Genomic DNA, 18,324 nt, shown 5'->3' with positions numbered 1-18,324 from the left:
ATGATTATGTCTACGGCTTGCCAACATTTACTGTTGAGACGGATCATAGGCCTCTGGTCCACATCACCCAAAAGGACCTGAACGACATGCCGCCTCGTTTGCAGAGAATTCTGCTCAAACTCCGGAGGTATGATTTCAATTTGGTGTACACCCCTGGCAAGAAGCTCATCATCGCTGATGCATTGTCCCGCTCCGTCAACTCACCCAGTGATCCATTGGAGATCATCCAGCACATTGAATTGCAGGTACAACTGTGTGCAAGTACTCTCCCTGCAACAGATGAGAAGATCTTTCTCATCCGAGGAGAGACGGCCAAAGACCCTCTGTTGCAGCGAGTCATCCACAACCTCAGCAATGGCTGGCAGAAAGGGCAATGCCCTCAATTGTACAACGTCAAGGACGATCTGACGCTGATCGACGGCATCCTGCTCAAGCTAGAAAGGATAGTCATCCTGCTACATCTCCAGAGCATGGTGCTGCGGCAGATTCAGGAGGGACACCTGGGCATAGAAAAGTGCTGACGCAGGGCCCGGCAAGCTGTCTACTGGTCCGACATCAACCAGGACATCACGGACATGGTCCTGAACTGCGAAAACTGTCAGAGGTTCCAACCAGCGCAGAGAAAGGAGACGCTCTAACCACATGACCTAGAGACCTCTCCATGGTCCAAGGTTGGCATTGACCTATTCCACACGAATGGTCGCGACTATATCTTAATCATCGATTACTTTTCGAACTATCCTGAGGTGCTGAAGCTGCCAGACCTCACCTCACGGACCATCATCAAAGCGGGTAAAGAGACATTCTCACGGCATGGCATCCCGAACACCGTCATGAGCGACAATGGCCCGTGCTTCCACAGTCGAGAATGGTCCACGTTTGCCAAGAGCTACAATTTCAGTTTTCACCTCCAGTCCGCACTAAGTTCGCAGTCCAATGGCAAAGTTGAAAAAGGGGTGCACATCGTTAAGCAGCTCATCCTCAAGGCCTCGGATTCCGCTTCTGACATACACCTTGCACTACTTGCGTACCGGACGCCTCCTTGTCCACTGGCATGCCGCCAGCTCAATTCCTGATGAACAGGGATCTGCGGACAACGCTTCCAGCCATACACCTGCCCAACCTTGATCACCTCTCAGTTCTGCAGAAGATGCAGCAGCTTCGCGACAGCCAGAAGCAGGGCTTTGACGCACATGCCACCGATCTGGACGTGCTATCCCCGGCAGACACGGTCAGGATCAAGATACCGGGTGGTGGGTGGTCTGCTCCGGCTGTCGTCGTTCGACAGGCTGCGCCCAGATCCTATATCATACGTATGGCTGATGGCTCCATTGTGCGAAGGAATCGAAGGGCACTGCGAAAAGTTGCTTGCCCACAACCAGTTTCCCCTCCATTTCCACATGTCGAATTGCCACCTCCAGACACCTTGAACCACAAGGCCACCAGTCATGCCTCCCACTTGCCTGTCAAGACACCGTCATCCCCTCCACCACCTCTCCGGCGGTCGACGAGGATCAAACGTAAGCCTCAGAAACTGGACTTATGAGCATTTGCTTTGTTTGTTCTGTTCTGTATTCCTCAGTCAGTCACATTCACATATGTATATATACACATTTTCATAAAAAGGGGGAGATGTCATGATATACAAACATGCAACCAATGAACACTCAGAATAGGACACAACCAATGGGCAGTCAGGACAATCAGAGGTGGCATCACCACAAGGGGGCATGTCATTGAGGAATTGAACTGAAGAAAAGAGCATTAGACTGGGATGGTCAGTTAGAATAGTGCATTATGGACATTAATTTGGGTTGCAGGGAATGAACAAAGAGATGGGCAAAGCATGGCGAGAGGGGGAGGGGTGGCTATCGGGACTGGTTCTTTGCACAAAGGCTCCAAGTTATATACCTCCTCAAATCTTACGTTTTTGTCCTAAGGCTGAACTTCAGCCTCTAAACCCCACTAACCCCTTGAACTTTTCCACTCTTGTGACTCCAGCCTCTTGTGCTCAGCCCTTTGTCTCATCACGGTGAACTGTGCCTTCAGCTGTCCAGGCCCCACATTCTGGAAGTCTCTTCCCTCCTCTGCCTCCTCCTTTAAAACCATCCCGAAATAAAACCTTTCTGTGACTAAGCTTTTGGTTACAGCTCCAAATGTTATCCTTTGCTTTCTCGCATTGAAAAAAAATGGGGTTTATTAAGCACCATGGCTTGTTTTTCCTACATTAAAGGCACTGTATAAATGAAATGGCTATGCATGAAATGACATCATTATAATTTGTTAATTGTCAGATAAAATTTTACAAAATAATGTATTTGCATAGGCCTAATAAACAGCACTTTTGTACAGTGTAACAGGTATTCAAACTAATTTACAACACTTTTAAACCAGCACTTCAGTGGTGCACCCAGGAAACGAGCACGAGAACTGCAATATTCCAACAATCCAGCAGGAAAATGAAAGAAAACAGCAAGAATGAACAGCTTGCGGGAAAACAATTTCTCTCCATCAGCATTTCGCTCCCTGGAATTCTTTTCACTGCCTTTATCGTTGATTTTGCTTCTCGTAGTTCTCTCTACATTCAAATGGGCTTTTCATTCTTCCTTCTCCTCATCCCAACAGCCTAAATAAACTTATTTTTCCTTAATTCACTGTGTCAGGTCATTTACATTTGTGCTCAAAGAGAATAAACCTGCATGAGAAGGGAAGCAGCCAAGGATTGCAGGGGAGCAGTCAACAGGACAGAAACGCAAGTGGCAACACATATATTATAGCAAAGAGTAGAAAGTAATTTGGCTTTGAAGTGCTGTTTCCCACGCAAGGAGCCCTGTTCAAACTTTCTGCACAGATGGCTATGGAAATGAGAAAGGAAAATAAAAGTTCTATGTAAGAATTACACGAGGAACACTGCATCCACTGTTGCTTTCTGTAAGAAGGCTCGAAATACAGTGGCATTGCTCGACATTTCAAATCACACAGAGCTTGAGATAGCAAAACCACCAACTAATAAAACATTTTAAATTGCAACAGAGATGATGATGATGAAGAACTGCCAGGTTCAAAAACACATTCTCATATTATGCCAACACACTTTTTAAATTTTAATATGTTATGTACTTGATAAATGACAGGAAAAATAAAGAAAAACAATTGGACATATTTCAATTATGATATTGCTAAGAATTGGGGGAACTTAAGATTTTTAAAATACCAAAGTAAAACAGTCATCTGGAGAAATGATGAGATCCGAATTTGCCTATCAATGGAAAACAAGTATTTTACATATGTGACTAGCGAAAATTATAGAGGGCAATAGAGGGGGTAATTTAAAAGTGGAGATACGGAAATGGACACATACCTGCCAAACGCTAACTCCACAGGGTGAATAACATCAAAGGGAAAGAAATAGTACATCTGTAGAGCCCTAACTAAAGAGAGAGAAACAGCTAACATCAAAACTGCGAGTTTCAGATATTGGGCGGGGGGATGGAATTCTCGGGGGCCTTTAGCCTGAAACGGGAATCACAATGGCCCACTGAATTGTCCACGAGGGCAAAAACGGGATTCTCGCTGGGCATCAAACCCGTTGCGAGTTTCCTGGCCAGCCCCAACAAGGTTCTCGCCCAGAGCAGGAGGAAACGTGCAAACACCTAATTAAATTTCATTTCCTTATCATTATCACAGAAATTACAGTGCAGTAAAAGGCCATTCAACCCATCAAGTCTGCACCAGCTCTTGTAAAGAGCACTCTACCCAACTGTGCTAACCACTGTGCTACCCACTCTAGCATGAAGCCTAATTCACCAGCCTTCTATGATGCTCCACCCCCACTTCCATAGTCACGCTGACGTGAATTAATGCAAGTCCTGACGAGCTTCCAGAGTGCCGAAGGAGTCCTTTAACGGAGATGGGGGTCGATATCAATGATCTATCAGAAGTGAAAGTCTTCTTTCTGTTACCTTAAAACTCTCTCACAGCATGTCAATATCAATGATCTGTCAGATGAAGGTAAAGGTTTTCCTTTTAATATGGTACAAACCTTTGAAGTGCTTTTATCACAGTCAATTTCATTCCCCTTTACATAGATACATAGAAAATAAGAGCAGGAGGAGGCCTTTTGGCCCTTCGAGCCTGCTCCACCATTCATCACAATCATGGCTGATCATCCAACTCAATAGCCTAATCCTGCTTTCTCCCCATAGCCTTTGATCCTATTCTTCCCAAATATATTCAAAAGTACACCTTTTTCCAAGTCTCTGGGCATGCTTAAAATCCTAAAATCTTTGAACGGCATTGTTCACATTCACTTACACAGTCCATTTCCTTTTACAAACCTCTTGATTCACAGGTCCAGGCAATTTCAAAGGAAAGATAACCATGGTTTATAGCGCTGCAGGGGTCCATCAACTCTGTAGTACTTCCTTTTTTGAGCAGGTGCTCTTTCCAACCACAGTTTTTTAAAGGAGGCTGCCTCTTTGTTCTGAAGAGCTTCTTCGAAAGAGTGGGAGGCAGCACTCGGACAGAGTGCTATACTTTGAAATTGCCTGGACCTGTCAATCAAGAGGCTTGTAAAAGGCAATGGACCATGAAATTGAATGTAAACAATGCAGTTCAAAAATTTTAGGCTTCTAAGCATACATAGAGGGTTGAAGTCAAAGGGCATTCAAATTGACTGAAAAAAGCACGTCAAAGGTTTCCACTACATTAAAGGGAACATGTTTGCTTTCATCTGACAGATCTTTGAACTTGACATGCTGGGAGAGACATCAAAGGGTTCCACAGTTCAATGATTTTCAAGGCGACAGATGACAAGACATGCCAAACATCCCCCATCCCGGTAAGGTCCCCAACATGAACCCCTACAGCCCAGCCCAAGACTCCGTGACCCCGCCTTGCTGAAGGATCCCCCTCAGCACCCCAGAGGCCAAGTTTAAAAAGGGTACTCATTCCCTTGCCTCCCCCTGTCATAATATACACCAGTATATCATGGTGCAGACACACACACTGATGGACACACAGCAAGATCAATGAACATACACAACACCGCAGCCAATCACCAGTTAGAGCACACTCACTATAAAGACAGGGGGCATCAGACTTTCCGCTCATTCAGGATGCAGCCTCTCAGAAGGACAGAGCTTACAGCACAAATCTTCACCATGTGCTGAGTGCATAGACTGGTTAGGACAGGCATAGGTCTTTAGTTTAATCTAACATTGTGTTAACCCACAGTGAAAGTATGTTCAACAGTTTCTAGCTTAATAAAATAGTGTTGGTGGCCTGTATGTGTTCCACGGATCCAGAGCACCCAACACATCATGGTACCAGTAGTTGAGGGATGTTAGAACTTCTTAGACCTACCTGCAAGTGATCTGCCTTCCACCAGCATACAGCCATCGTGCAAAATGGACAATGTCCGCCTGCCGCCGCCGCTCCGCATCACCGGTAACCTAGGGGCCAACTGGAAGATATTCAAACAACGCTTCCAGCTCTACCTTGAAGCCACAGAGCGGGAAGCTGCTTCAGACACCAGGAAGATCGCTCTCTTCCTATCCACGGCCGGGGAACATGCCATCCACATTTTCAATTCTCTCACTTTTGCTGATGATGAAGATAAATCAATATTCAAGACGGTCCTCCTCAAGTTTGACAGTCACTGCAACATCGAGGTGAATGAAAGTTTCGAGCGCTATGTATTCCAACAGCATTTGCAGGGTAAGGATGAACCTTTCCAGTCCTTTCTCACCCACCTCCGCATCCTTGCGCAGTCCTGTAATTACGGGCCCACCTCCGACTCCATGATACGCGACCAGATCATTTTTGGTGTTCAGTCGGACCCCCTACGCCAGCAGCTCAAGGTAAAGCAGCTCACCCTAGCAATTGCCATTGAGACCTACGTGCTACATGAACACGCCACTAGTTGGTATTCCCACATCCAAGTGGCTGAAACGGCGCCACGGCAAGGTCCCCACGAGGCAGAACGTGGAATGAACAACTTTTTTTTTATTTTTTAAGTACAATCATTCTAAGCAAAAAATATACACAGTAAAATTAAAAATCCAAAATGTAAAGGGGGTGTGCTGGAAATATGCAGCAGCTCAAAGCATCTGTGGAGATTGTGTGTGCCTCTGTACAGATGCTGTCTGACCTGCTCAGTTTTTCCAGCAATTTCTGTTTTCACAAGGGCCATTTGAGCTTGTATGCCTCAGTAAAATAAGTCATCCCATAATATTGTGGAGATAGAGAAGAAAGCTGATTGATGTGAGGAAAGAGAAGAATTTGTAAGTACTTGATCAACAAGTTCTCATTACTGATAAAGTTCTAACAGCTCGTCAAACTTTTGATATTTGTCAGCACATCATTACCAGTCTTATACTTTATCCCCTTCGGTGAATCAACCTGCAAGTAGTCTAAACACAGGCAAACTGGAATGAGGGGAGCATTTTTAAATCTGAGTTTAGGCATCTTAATTCAACTGTAGGTCTTTAAATGATTATAAAAATGTAGGAGGGGTACAGTATTTACAGCACAGGTGCAAGCCATATGGCCCATGCTGGTATTTTTGTTTCACACAGGACTTCTACCCATCACCTAATCACATCACCACCAAGGCCTCATTTGACCGAGTGCGCATTAATTAGCTCTCGCAAAACTGGAGTGAATGGGAATGCAGGGAGAAGATTCTCTGCTGGTTGGAGTCATACCTAGCAGAAAGGGAGACGCTTGTGACCGTTGGAGGTCTGTCACCTCAGTCCCAGGACATCACTGCAGGAGTTCCTCAGGGTGGTGTCCTACCAACCATCTTCAGCTGCTTTATAAATGATCTTCCTTCTATCACAAGGTCAGAAGTGGGGATGTTTGCTGACGTTTACACAATGATCAGCACCATTTGCTACTCCTCAGATACTGACTGTGTCGATGTCCAGATGCACCAAGTCTTGGACAATATCCAGGCTTGGGCTGGCAAGTGGCATATAACATTCACACCACACAAGACAATGACCAACTTCAACAAGAGTTAACCCAACTAGAACAACCACAGAACCCCTACTGTGCAAAAGAAGGTTACTCGGCCCATTGGGTCTGCACCAACCCTCTGAAAGAGTACTCAACCTAGACCCATTGGGCCGCCCTATTCCCGTAACCCCACCGAACCTGCACATCATTGGACTGTCGGAGGAAACCGGAGAACCAGGAGGAAACCCATGCAGACACGGGGAGAAAGTGCAAACTCCACACAGACAGTCACACCCAAGGCCGGAATTGAACCCGGGTCCCTGGCACTGAGGCAGCAGTGCTAATCACTGTGCAACCCCTGATGGCATTACCATCGCTGACTGATTCCCCACTGTCAACATCCTAGGGGTTTTCATTGACCAGAAACTGAACTGGGCTAACCAGAAAATACAAGTGACTACAGAAGTTAGGAATCTTGCAGCAAGTAACTCACCTGCTGACTCCCCAAAGTTTGTCCACCATCACAAGGCACAAGTTAGGAGTGTGATGGAATACTCTCCCCTTGCCTGGATGATGCAGCTCCAACACCACTCAAGAAGCTCAACACCATCCAGGGCAAAGCAGCCTGCTTGACTGGCACACCATTCACACCTTAAACATCCACTCCCTCCACCACCAACATCCAGTGACAGCAGTGTACACCATCGACAAGATGCGCTGCAGCAACTCATCAAGGCTCCCTGGACAACACCTTCCAAACCCACAACCTCTGCTATCTAGAAGGAAAAGGAGAGCAGACATATGGGAACACCACCACTTGGAAGTTCCTCTCCAAGCCACTCACCATCCTGACTTTGAAATATATCACCTTTCCTTCAATGTCGCTGGGGCAAAATTCTGGAACTCCTTTGCTAACAGTACTTTGGATGTACCTACACCACAGGGACTGCAATGGCTCAAGAAAGTATACAATAATAATCACTTGTCACAAGTAGGCTTCAATGAAGTTACTGTGAAAGGCCCCTCGTCGCCACATTCCAGCACCTGTTCGGGAAGGCCAGTAAGTAGAGAGTGGTGAGCTGCCTTCTTGTGGGCAATAAATGCTGGCCTAGCCAGCGAAGCCCACATCCCCATGAATGAATAAATGAAAATCCTTTTATTCCTTTTTCCCTCATGTTTATTTAGCTCCCCTTAAAAATGCATCAATACTAATTTCCTCAGCTATTCCTTGTGGCAAGCAGCACGTTACAAACATAAACATCTCTGTGCCCAGGGTGTTTTTTTCTGAATACCCTATTAGATTTATTAGTGACAATCCTACACTTATGTCCCCAAGTTTAGGTCTTTCCCAAAAGTGGAAACATCTTCTTCCTGTCCAACCTATCGTAGAAACATTCATAGAAAATAGAAGCAGGAGGAGGCTATTCGTCCCTGTGAGCCTGCTCTGCCATTCATTATCATCATGGTTGATTATCAAGTTCAATTGCCTGAGCCCGCCTTCCCCCCATATCCCTTGATCCCTTTAGCCCCAAGAACTATATCTAATTCCTTCTTGAAACTACACCATGTTCAGCCTCAATTAGTGATTCGCCACTCTCTGGGTGAAGAAAATTGTCCTCACCTCAGTCCTAAAAGGTTTATCCCTTATCCTCAAACTATAACCCCTAGTTCTGTTCTCATCCACCATCGAGAATATTCTTTCTGAAACTACCCTGTCTAATCCAGTTAGAATCTTTTTTTTTCTAACTAATTTTTATTCAAATTTTCACAAAATATCAACAACAAAATACAAAAAGAAAATAAATCCCCCCACCCCCGTATTCACAAATAATAAATTAACAGCCATCATCAACACAAAAGCAAATGTACATGCCCAATCAAGAAAAACGAACCAGCCCCCCAGAGTCCCCCACCCGCCCCGGGGTTGCTGCTGACCATCTCCTAAGACTCTGCCAGGAAGTCTAGGAACGGCTGCCACTGCCTGAAGAACCCTTGCACCGATCCCCTTAAGGCAAATTTCGCCCTCTCCAATTTAATAAACCCCGCCATATCGTTGATCCAGGATTCCATGCTTGGGGGCCTCGCATCCTTCCACTGAAGAAGAATCCTACGCCTGGCTACCAGGGACACAAAGGCCAGAATACCGGCCTCTTTCACCTCCTGCACTCCCGGCTCCGCTGCCACCCCAAATATTGCGAGCCCCCAGCCGGCTCAACCCTGGAACCTACCACCCTCGACACCGTCCTCACTACACCCTTCCAAAAGTGATCCAGCGCTGGGCATGCCCAGAACACGTGGGTGTGGTTTGCTGGGCTCTCTGAGAACGTAACACATCTGTCCTCACTCCCAAAGAACCGGCTCATACTTGCCTCGGTCATGTGTGCCCTGTGCAACACCTTAAATTGTATGAGGCTGAGCCTCGCGCAAGAGGAAGAGTTCACCCTCCCCAGGGCATCCGCCCACGTCCCCTCGTCGATCTCCTCACCCAACTCCTCCTCCTCCCCCCACTTACCCTTTAACTCCTCCACCGAGGCCTCCTCCTCCTGCATCACCCGATACATTGCCGAGATCCTCCCCTCTCCAACCCACAACCCCAAAAGCACCCTGTCCTGGACCCTGCGTGGCGGCAACAGTGGGAACTCCACCACCTGTCGCCTAACAAACGCCCGTACCTGCATATATCTGAAGATGTTCCCCGGGGGGAGCCCGAACTTCTCCTCCAGCTCACCCAGGCTCGCGAACTTCCCGTCCACAAACAGGTCCCCCATCCTTCTAATACCTGCCCTGTGCCAACTCAGGAACCCTCCGTCCATTCTCCCCGGGACAAACCGGTGGTTCCCCCGTATCGGGGACCACACCGAGGCCCCCATCTCCCCCTCCCCCCTGTGACTTCTCCATTGCCCCAACATTTTGAGGGTAGCCGCCACCACCGGGCTCATGGTATACCTCGTTGGAGGATGCGACAGCGGCGCCGTCACCAGCGCCTCCAGGCTCGTGCCCAAACAGGACGCCATCTCCAGCCTCTTCCAAGCCGCCCCCTCCCCCTCCATCACCCACTTACACACCATTGCCACGTTGGCGGCCCAATAATACCCACAGAGGTTAGGCAACGCCAACCGCCCCCCCACCCCCTAATCCCTGCACCACTCCAGGAACACCCTTCTCACCCTCGGGGTCTTCTGTCTTCTAAGCCCACACAAACCCCATAATACTCCTATTAACCTGCCTGAAGAAGGCCTTAGGGATCAGGATGGAGGAGGAACTGGAACAGGAACAAAAACCTCGGGAGCACCGTCATTTTAACTGACTGCACCCTACCCGCCAGGGAGAGTGGCAGCACATCCCACCTCTTAAACTCCTCCTCCATTTGCTCCACCAGTCTCGTGTAGTTAAGCTTATGCAGGGCCCCCCAACTCCTAGCCACCTGGATGCCGGCGGTGGGAGGGGAGGCGGAGATAGTGGCGGCGATGGATGTTGAGAAGGCCTTCGATAGGGTAGAATGGGGGTACTTGTGGAAGGTGCTGAAAAGGTTTGGGTTTGGAGAGGGGTTCATCAGGTGGGTTAAGTTGCTGTATGAGGCCCCGATGGCGAGTGTGGCCACGAACAGGAGGTCAGAGTATTTGTGGTTACACCGGGGGACGAGGCAGGGGTGTCCCCTGTCCCCCCTGCTCTTTGCGCTGGCGATTGATCCCCTGGCCATGGCATTGAGGGAGTCGAGGAACTGGAGGGGGCTGCGGAGGAACATCGGGTGTCGATCTATGCGGACGATTTGTTGTTATATGTGGCGGACCCGGTGGGGGGAATGCCGGAGGTGATGAGGATTTTCAGAGAGTTTGGGGATTTCTCCAGGTACAAGCTCAATATGGGAAAGAGCGAGTTGTTCATTGTTCACCCAGGGACCAGGCAGTTAGAATCTTATAAGTTTTTATGAGATCCCCTTGCACTCTTCTAAACTCCAATGAATATAATCCTAAATGACTTAGTCTCTCTTCATATGACTGTCCCACCATCCCAGGAATCAAGCTGGTAAACCTTTGCAGCACTCCCTCCATAGCAAGAACATCCTTCCTCAGATAAGGACACCAAAACTGCATTCAATAAGCTAGGTGTGGCCTCACCAATGCCCTATCTAATTGCAGTAAAACATCCCTATTCCTAAACTCATCCTCACGCTATGAAGGCCAACATACCATTTGCCTTCTTTACTGCCTGCTGTACCTGCTTGCTTACATTCAATGACTGACGCACAAGGTCCCCAAGGTCTCGCTGAGTATCCACCTCTCTCAATTTACACCCAAATAATAATCTGCCATCCTATTTTTGCTACCAAAGTGTATAACCTCACATTTATCCTCATTATTCTGCTACTGCCATGCATTTGCCCACTCACAGCGTGTCCAAATCACTCTGAAGCAACTCTGCATTCTCCTAGAAGCTCACTCGCCCACCCAACTTTGTTTCATCTGAAATTTGGAGATACATTTAGTTCCCTTGTCCAAATCATTCATATACAATGGGAATAGTTGGGGTCCTAGCATAGATTTCTGCGGTACCCCACTAGTCACTGCCTGCCAATCAGAAAAAGACCCATTTATTCCAACGTTTTGCTTCCAGTCTGCTAACCAGCTTTCTATCCGTCTCAAGAAACTACCCACAATCCAATGCCCTTTAACTTTACATGGTAATCTGCTATTTGAGAACTTGTCGAAAGCTTTCTGAAAGTCTAAATAAACTGCATCCACTGGTTCTCCCTGGTCAACTCTACTAGTTAAATCTTCAAAGAATGCCAGTAGATTCGTCAAGCATAATTTCCCTTTCGTAAATCCATGCTGACTTTATCTGATTATAACACTGCTTTTCAAATGTTGTGCTATGAAATCCTTGAGAATGGACTTTCGCAACTACCCTACTACTGACGTTAGGCTCACTGGTCTAGTAGTTCCCTGTTTTTTCTATACCCCCCTTTTTGAATAACGGAGCTACATTTGTTACCCTCCAATCTGTAGGAACCATTCCAGAGTCCAAAGAATTTTGGAAAATGACCACAAATGGATCTACTATTTCTTGGGCCACTTCGTTAAGTATTCTGGGATGCAGATCAGCAGGCCCTGGAGACTTATCCACCTTCAATTCCATTAATTTTCCCAAAATCATGGGCACGATTTTCCTAAATGGAGACTAAGTGTTCGCCCCATCGTGAACGCCATCGCGTTTCACGACGGCGCGAAATGGGAGCGGGGACAACCGATTCTGGGGCCAGCACGGCGCTGGAGCGGTTCACGCCGCTCCAGGTTCCCTTCCTGGCGCCAAATGGGCGCCGCGCCAACCCAGACATGCGCAGTTGGGCCGCGCCAACCCACGCATGCGCAGTTGGGCTGCGCCAACACGCACATGCGCGGGGGACTTCTTCAGCCCACCGGCGCCAACGCAACATGGCGTGGGGGTTCAGGGGCCGGCTGCGTAACAAAGTAAGCCCGGGGGGGTGGAGAGGCCAGCCCGCTGATCAGTGGGCCCCAATCGCGGGCCAGACCCCATCGGAGGCCCCTCCGGGGACGGACCCCCCCCCCCCCCCCCCCCCCCCCACACACACACAGGCCACCCCCCAACCCTTCGCGCAGAGTTCACGATGCCAGCTACCAGGGGTGAACGGCGCCAGCAGGACTCTGGCATTTCCGCGTGGCTGCTCGGCCCATCCGGGCCGGAGAATCGCCGGCCCGCGACCGGCGCCACACCAAACTTGCCAGCGCAAATGGTGCAGATTCTCTGCACCTTGGAGAATCGCGCGCCGGCGTCGGGGCATATTTCCAGCGATTCTCCGGCCCGGCGCGGGGCTTGGAGAATTGCACCCCATGTCTTTACTAATACCAATTTCCTTCAGCGCCTCAGTGAAACTTCTCAGAACTTCCGGTACATTAGTCATGTCTTCCTTTGTGAAGACAGAAGCAAATTACAAATTTAGTTCCTCAACCCCATTATGAATTCTCCCATTTCTGGCTGTAACATTAGTTTTTATCAATCTTTTTCTCTTTACATACCTATAGAAATCATTACAGTCAGTTTTTATGTTCCCCGCTAGCTTTCTTTAATATTGTATTTCCTCTTCTTAATCTTTGTTCCGCCTTTGTTGAATTTTAAATTGTTCCCAATCCTCAGGTCTATTGCTTTTTCTTGCTAAATTGTATGCCTCTTCATTGAATCTAATACTATCACTAATTTCCCTTGTAAGCCATGATTTGGCCACAGTTCCCTTTCAACTCTTGCACCAAATAGGAATAAACAACTTTTGGAGTTCACCTATTTGTTCCTTAAATGCCTACCATTGCCTGTCCACCGTCCTTCCTGTCAGTAATGTTTACCAGTCCAGCTCATGCCTCACACGATCATAGTTACCTATCAAACCCCTTTCCTAATTTTAAAGACCTCTCTCTATCAGGGCACCCCTGTCTTCCCCTTTCTCCAGCCGCAGTTTGTCGAATCTCATCAGTTCATCTGTGCTTTGCTGAAGGTAATGCGTGCACTGATTTTACTCACAAATTTAAATCTGAAATATGTGTGCAGTAAAATACTGTGAAACAAACGTGATCATTTACAGAGCACGCTCATCCAATGAGGTTAAAAAATTCATTATGTGCTGACTTGGTGAAGTCAGACATCTTTTTAAGAAATGCTACAACAGTGGCAGGCAATACCTCATGCTTATGGCTAATCAGTCTTGGAGGAAAACTGTAGAAGACACTGTTAACATGAAGGAAATAACCCTTTAAGTGTTATATCACAGAAATGGTAGCACAGGGGAAAGCCTAACCAAAAGGAGTAACAATGTGTTATATTGTCATTTACAAGCACCTACAAAGTACAAATGAAGAGGACGTCAGATCATAGGGTCCATAATAGCATCCAATGGTCTCCTGAATAATTTCACCGTTTTTACGTTGGTTTACCACTCCAAGTTGAATTGTTCAATAAGTGATAGTAATGCAAAAATAATGCTGAGAGAAAGACATAAAGCACTGAAAATACTCAGCAGGCCAGGCAGCATCTGTGGATATAGAAATAGGGTTAGCATTTCAGGTTGTTGTTGACAGAAGAAATTAAATGAAAATCGCTTATTGTTACAAGTACGCTTCAAATGAAGTTACTGTGAAAAGCACCTAGTCGCCACATTCCGGCGCCTGTTCGGGGAGGCTGGTACGGGAATTGAACCGCGCTGTTGGCCTGCCTTGGTCTGCTTTAAAAGCCAGCTATTTAGCCCTGTGCTAAACCAGCCGAACAATTTGAAACTTTAATCTGTTTCTTCACAGATGCTGCCTGGCCTACTGAGCATTTCCAGATTCTATGTGACAGGTTAAATCCACCATAATATCATACAAAGACAAATTTCAAACTTAATGTTTCCCTTAAAAAGTAAGAAAAGACAATGGGTGGGGGAGGGGTCCTTCTCTCCCCTCCCCTCTCCCTTAGTCTTATAGACAAAGAACTATAAGAGTAAGGGGCGGGGAAGAGAGTAATTTCAGGTCAAGTTCAAATACACAGCGCACATGTTTGGCTTCATCCATTTGTTATGTTTGGCTTCATCCATTTGTCAGTGACAGGTCAGATCTAGCCTACTGCAACCAAGTCAAGTGAAACCTCAGGTCTTCCTGTAGTACATGAACAAATCCAGATACAGAAGAAAAAAAAAGTTCCCAATGAATAAAAAAATCAACTAACTGTTCCATTCGGCATGAATGACAAATTATTAATGTTGACTTCTATTTAATGGTTACAATCTCACATACCTCGAATGTGAGATGGTACAAGCCATATATCTTGCAAATCTGGACATTTAATTATTACAAATGAACCAGAGAAAGGAGGGTTTTAGAAAAAAGGTCACCCCCATTTAGAAAAATCTAGAGAAGGCAATTCTCAAAAGTACAAGTTTCCCGAGAAAAAGCCTTGCTATTTCGCTCCTCCTTGTACCTTTGTTGCACACAATTTGAAGTGATTTTAAGACAAGCCAGAACTGCAAAAGGGGCCACTAAACGCTATGCAACAAAACTAGGGGGAGGAAGAAGAGACAAGAGAAACAACAGAGATAAAGGGGAGTAAACAATACATCATCTTACAAAAGTAAAACTAAATGTTCTGCAACAAAACTAGAAGGGTGAAAGGGACAAGCAACAGAGTCAGAGGAAACGCTGTTTAAATTTAAAACAAATGACAAAAATAAAACAATGATCTGCAAAAAAATTAATAACCGTGGCGAACACACAGAGAGCCAAGAAGACAATACTTAATTAAAAGAGGTCATAAAACTTGAACTAAATGCTCCACAACAAAACCAGAAGGGACAGAGAAGGAAAACGCGACTCTTTTAATTTATTTCAGAAACGCAAAAAACTAAACAATGATCTGCAGGATTCTAACTGTAGGAAAAGAAGAGAGAGGGAGATGGAGAAAAAGACAATACTCAAGAAAGAGGTGACCAAACCCAACACTTTGCCACAAAACCAGAAGGGGCGAGAAGGAAAACACAACTCTTAATTACTTATTAAAAAGTACAAAAATGGAACAATGACCCACAGCAAAAAACAAAGGGGAGAGACAGCACAGGCATGGAGAAGCTATTTAGAAAGCTTGGAAAAATAAAACAATGAGGATGGCTTTTTTGGGGGGGGGGGGGGGGATAATTCTAAACCCACAAGGTGAGGAGACCTGGCAAAAAGAGGGGGGGGGGGTTGCCCTCAAATCAGAAACAAAAATAAAACCCCTGTCCATATTTTCAGTGAAGACTCACTCCCTCTCTCAATTCTCTTTAGTCAAGAAGTGGGGGAAACTTCAAATTATTTAGAAAGCTTGGAAAAATAAAAGAATGAAGGGGCGGGGTGCTAAAATAATTGTAATTCCACAAGGTGAGGAGACCTGGAGGGGGGGCTTTGCCGTCAATTCTCTTTAGTTGAGGGGGGGGCGGGTAAACTTCAAATTATTTAGAAAGCTTGGAAAAATAAAATAAACAAATAGAGGGTGAAACAATTATAAACCCACATTTTCTGTGGAGGCTCCCTCTCTCAATTCTCTTTGGTTACAGAAGGGGGGGGGGATAAACGTCAAATTATTTAAAAGTTTGGAAAAATAAAACAAAGGAGGGGGATTGGGAGGGTGAAACTATTATAATTCCACATTGTGTGTGAAGGCCCTCTCTCAATTCTCTTTGGCGAAAGAGGGGCGGGGGGGGGGGGGGGGGGGATAAACTTCAAATTATTTAGAAAGCTTTCAAAATGAGGGAATGGGGTGGTACATTTTCTGTGAAGACCCTCTCTCAATCCTCTTTGCTGAAAGGGGGGGGGGGGGGGGAGATAAACTTCATTATTTAGAAAGCTTGGAAAAGTAAAACAATGAAGGGGGTGGAGGTGAAATAATTATAATCCTACAAGGTGAGGGGGGGGGGGGGGGGCTCAATCAAGAAACAAAAATAAAAACAACCCTGGCCACATTTTCTGTGAAGACTCAATTTCTCTTTAGTTTGCAAAAGCGGCCATTTTCATTTTCTTTTTAAACATTATATATATATACACACACATTATACACACACAAGAAAGAAAAGCTGGGCCATCACTAACTGGCTCAGGTCAGATTCTTCCGAGACAATAACAGAGATGGTGAGGGGAGTGGGGGTTAATTCTCTCATTAACCGTTGACGGCGCCGGTTTGAAAAGGCACGCGCGCACACACCGCATAAAAATGGAACGTGCAGCCCCGAGAGGGATAAATAACTAAATATATATAAATGTATATCCGTGCGCCTCCTTCGCCGCAGCCCCACTGACTGACTGACAGAGCTGAGCGGGGACAATATCCGGGGAACTATATTTCAGCCATCTCCCTCCCCAGTGAGAGCAGCGACCCTCCCGCCCCGGCCTCATCACCGGGGGCCCCGCGCGGGGGCCGCCGCCGCAGGAAGAGAAGGAGGCCGCTCGCTGTCCCGCCCGCCGCCATTCCCGCCCCGAGAGGGGGAAAAGCCGCCAACTCACCCGCCTCCGAGGTCTTCGCCGGTGTTTTAGGAGGTCGGCCGCGCGGCATTATTTTCCTTCCCTCCTCCTCCTCCCCCCACCTTTCTCTCCCTCCCCCTTTTCGCCCGCACCGCCGCGGATATCTCCCTCTTGTTATGGTTGGGCTTCGAGCGCGGGCGGCGCTTCGAGGGGGCCGGAGGAGGAGGAGACAAAATGGCGGCGGCCGCGCAGCCCAGGCACCGGGAAGGCTGAGCCCGAGCCCAGCTGAGCTGACAAGAGACCAACTCCCCTCCCCGGCCGAAAGGAATGTTGTCTTCCACTCTCGATCGGACGCGTCGCCCCCGCCGCTCTCCACAGGCTGCGTTCCGGTGGGTGGGTGGGTGGGGGTTCGATTGAGCGGCTCGGGGATTGTTCGCCGCGCAGAGGAAGGGGGGGAGGAGAGCAAAATGGGGGACGGGACGTTGTCCAGGGGGACGGGGTGGTTGAGGGGGACGGGGTGGTTGAGGGGGACGTGCGTGGTGGTGGGGGGGGTGGTTGAGGGGGACGGGCGTGGTAGTGGTGGGTGGGTGAGGGGGACGGGCGTGGTAGTGGTGGGTGGGTGAGGGGGACGGGTGTGGTGGTGGGGGGTGGTTGAGGGGGACGTGCGTGGTGGTGGGGCGTGGTGGTGGGGGTGGTTGAGGGGGTGGGGGATGGGCGTGGTGGTTGAGGGGGTGGGGGATGGGCGTGGTGGGGGGGGTGGTTGAGGGGGTGGGGGATGGGCGTGGGGGTGGTTGAGGGGGACGTGCGTGGTGGTGGGGGGTGGTTGAGGGGGACGTGCGTGGTGGTGGGGGGTGGTTGAGGGGGATGGGCGTGGTGGTGGGGGGTGGTTGAGGGGGATGGGTGTGGTCGTGGTGGGTGGGTGAGGGGATGGGCGTGGTGGGTGGGTGGTTGAGGGACAGGTGGGGGGATGGGAGGGTCGGAGGTACGGGGAAGGTTGGGTATGTGTGGGGTTTAAGGTGGGGAAATGGGTGTGTGGACGATGTTGGGCGGGTCGGCGCTTGCAGGCAAGAGGATGCATGAAGGAGGAGACCGGTAAGTTCGCAGCACTAGTGTGGAAAGAATGGTGGTTGTGAGTTTGGGGTGGCGTTGATGTGGTACCATACACTTTCTAACATGCACGTCGTAGTCTGCAGCCATGGGTGGTGCTGGATAGAGGTTCCAATGTAAGCCGACCACCTGTAAGAAAATCAAGTAAGTCTTACAACACCAGGTTCTAGTCCAGCAGGTTTATTTGGAATCACAACATTCGGAGTGTAGCTCCTTCATCAGGTAAAGGAGCTGCGCTCCGAAAGCAAGTGACTCCAAATATACCTGTTGTACTTTAACCTGGTGT

The 18,324-nt window shown here is 47.9% G+C and overlaps 1 protein-coding gene across 8 annotated transcripts in view; it reads right to left on the bottom strand.

Annotated features, from left to right (window-relative positions):
- Positions 1-17,204, bottom strand: part of LOC140385126 (zinc finger protein 236-like) — a 177,663-nt gene extending 160,459 nt beyond the window's left edge. For 7 of the 8 annotated variants that reach the window (XR_011933295.1, XM_072466956.1, XM_072466958.1 and 4 more), the window contains exon 1: positions 16,974-17,204. Coding sequence is in view for 6 of the 8 variants with exons in the window: in XM_072466956.1 (XP_072323057.1) it covers positions 16,974-17,022 (49 nt within the window). In the remaining 2 variants the exon portion in view is untranslated. Of the gene's footprint in view, positions 1-16,562; positions 16,583-16,973 lie in introns of those variants that run through there. The other variant, XM_072466962.1, reaches the window with a different exon arrangement.
- Positions 17,205-18,324: the final 1,120 nt, after the last annotated feature.

Source organism: Scyliorhinus torazame, chromosome 11 (genome assembly GCF_047496885.1).
Source record: "Scyliorhinus torazame isolate Kashiwa2021f chromosome 11, sScyTor2.1, whole genome shotgun sequence".
NCBI lineage: Eukaryota > Metazoa > Chordata > Chondrichthyes > Carcharhiniformes > Scyliorhinidae > Scyliorhinus > Scyliorhinus torazame.
This window is presented reverse-complemented; position numbering and strand designations above follow the sequence as displayed.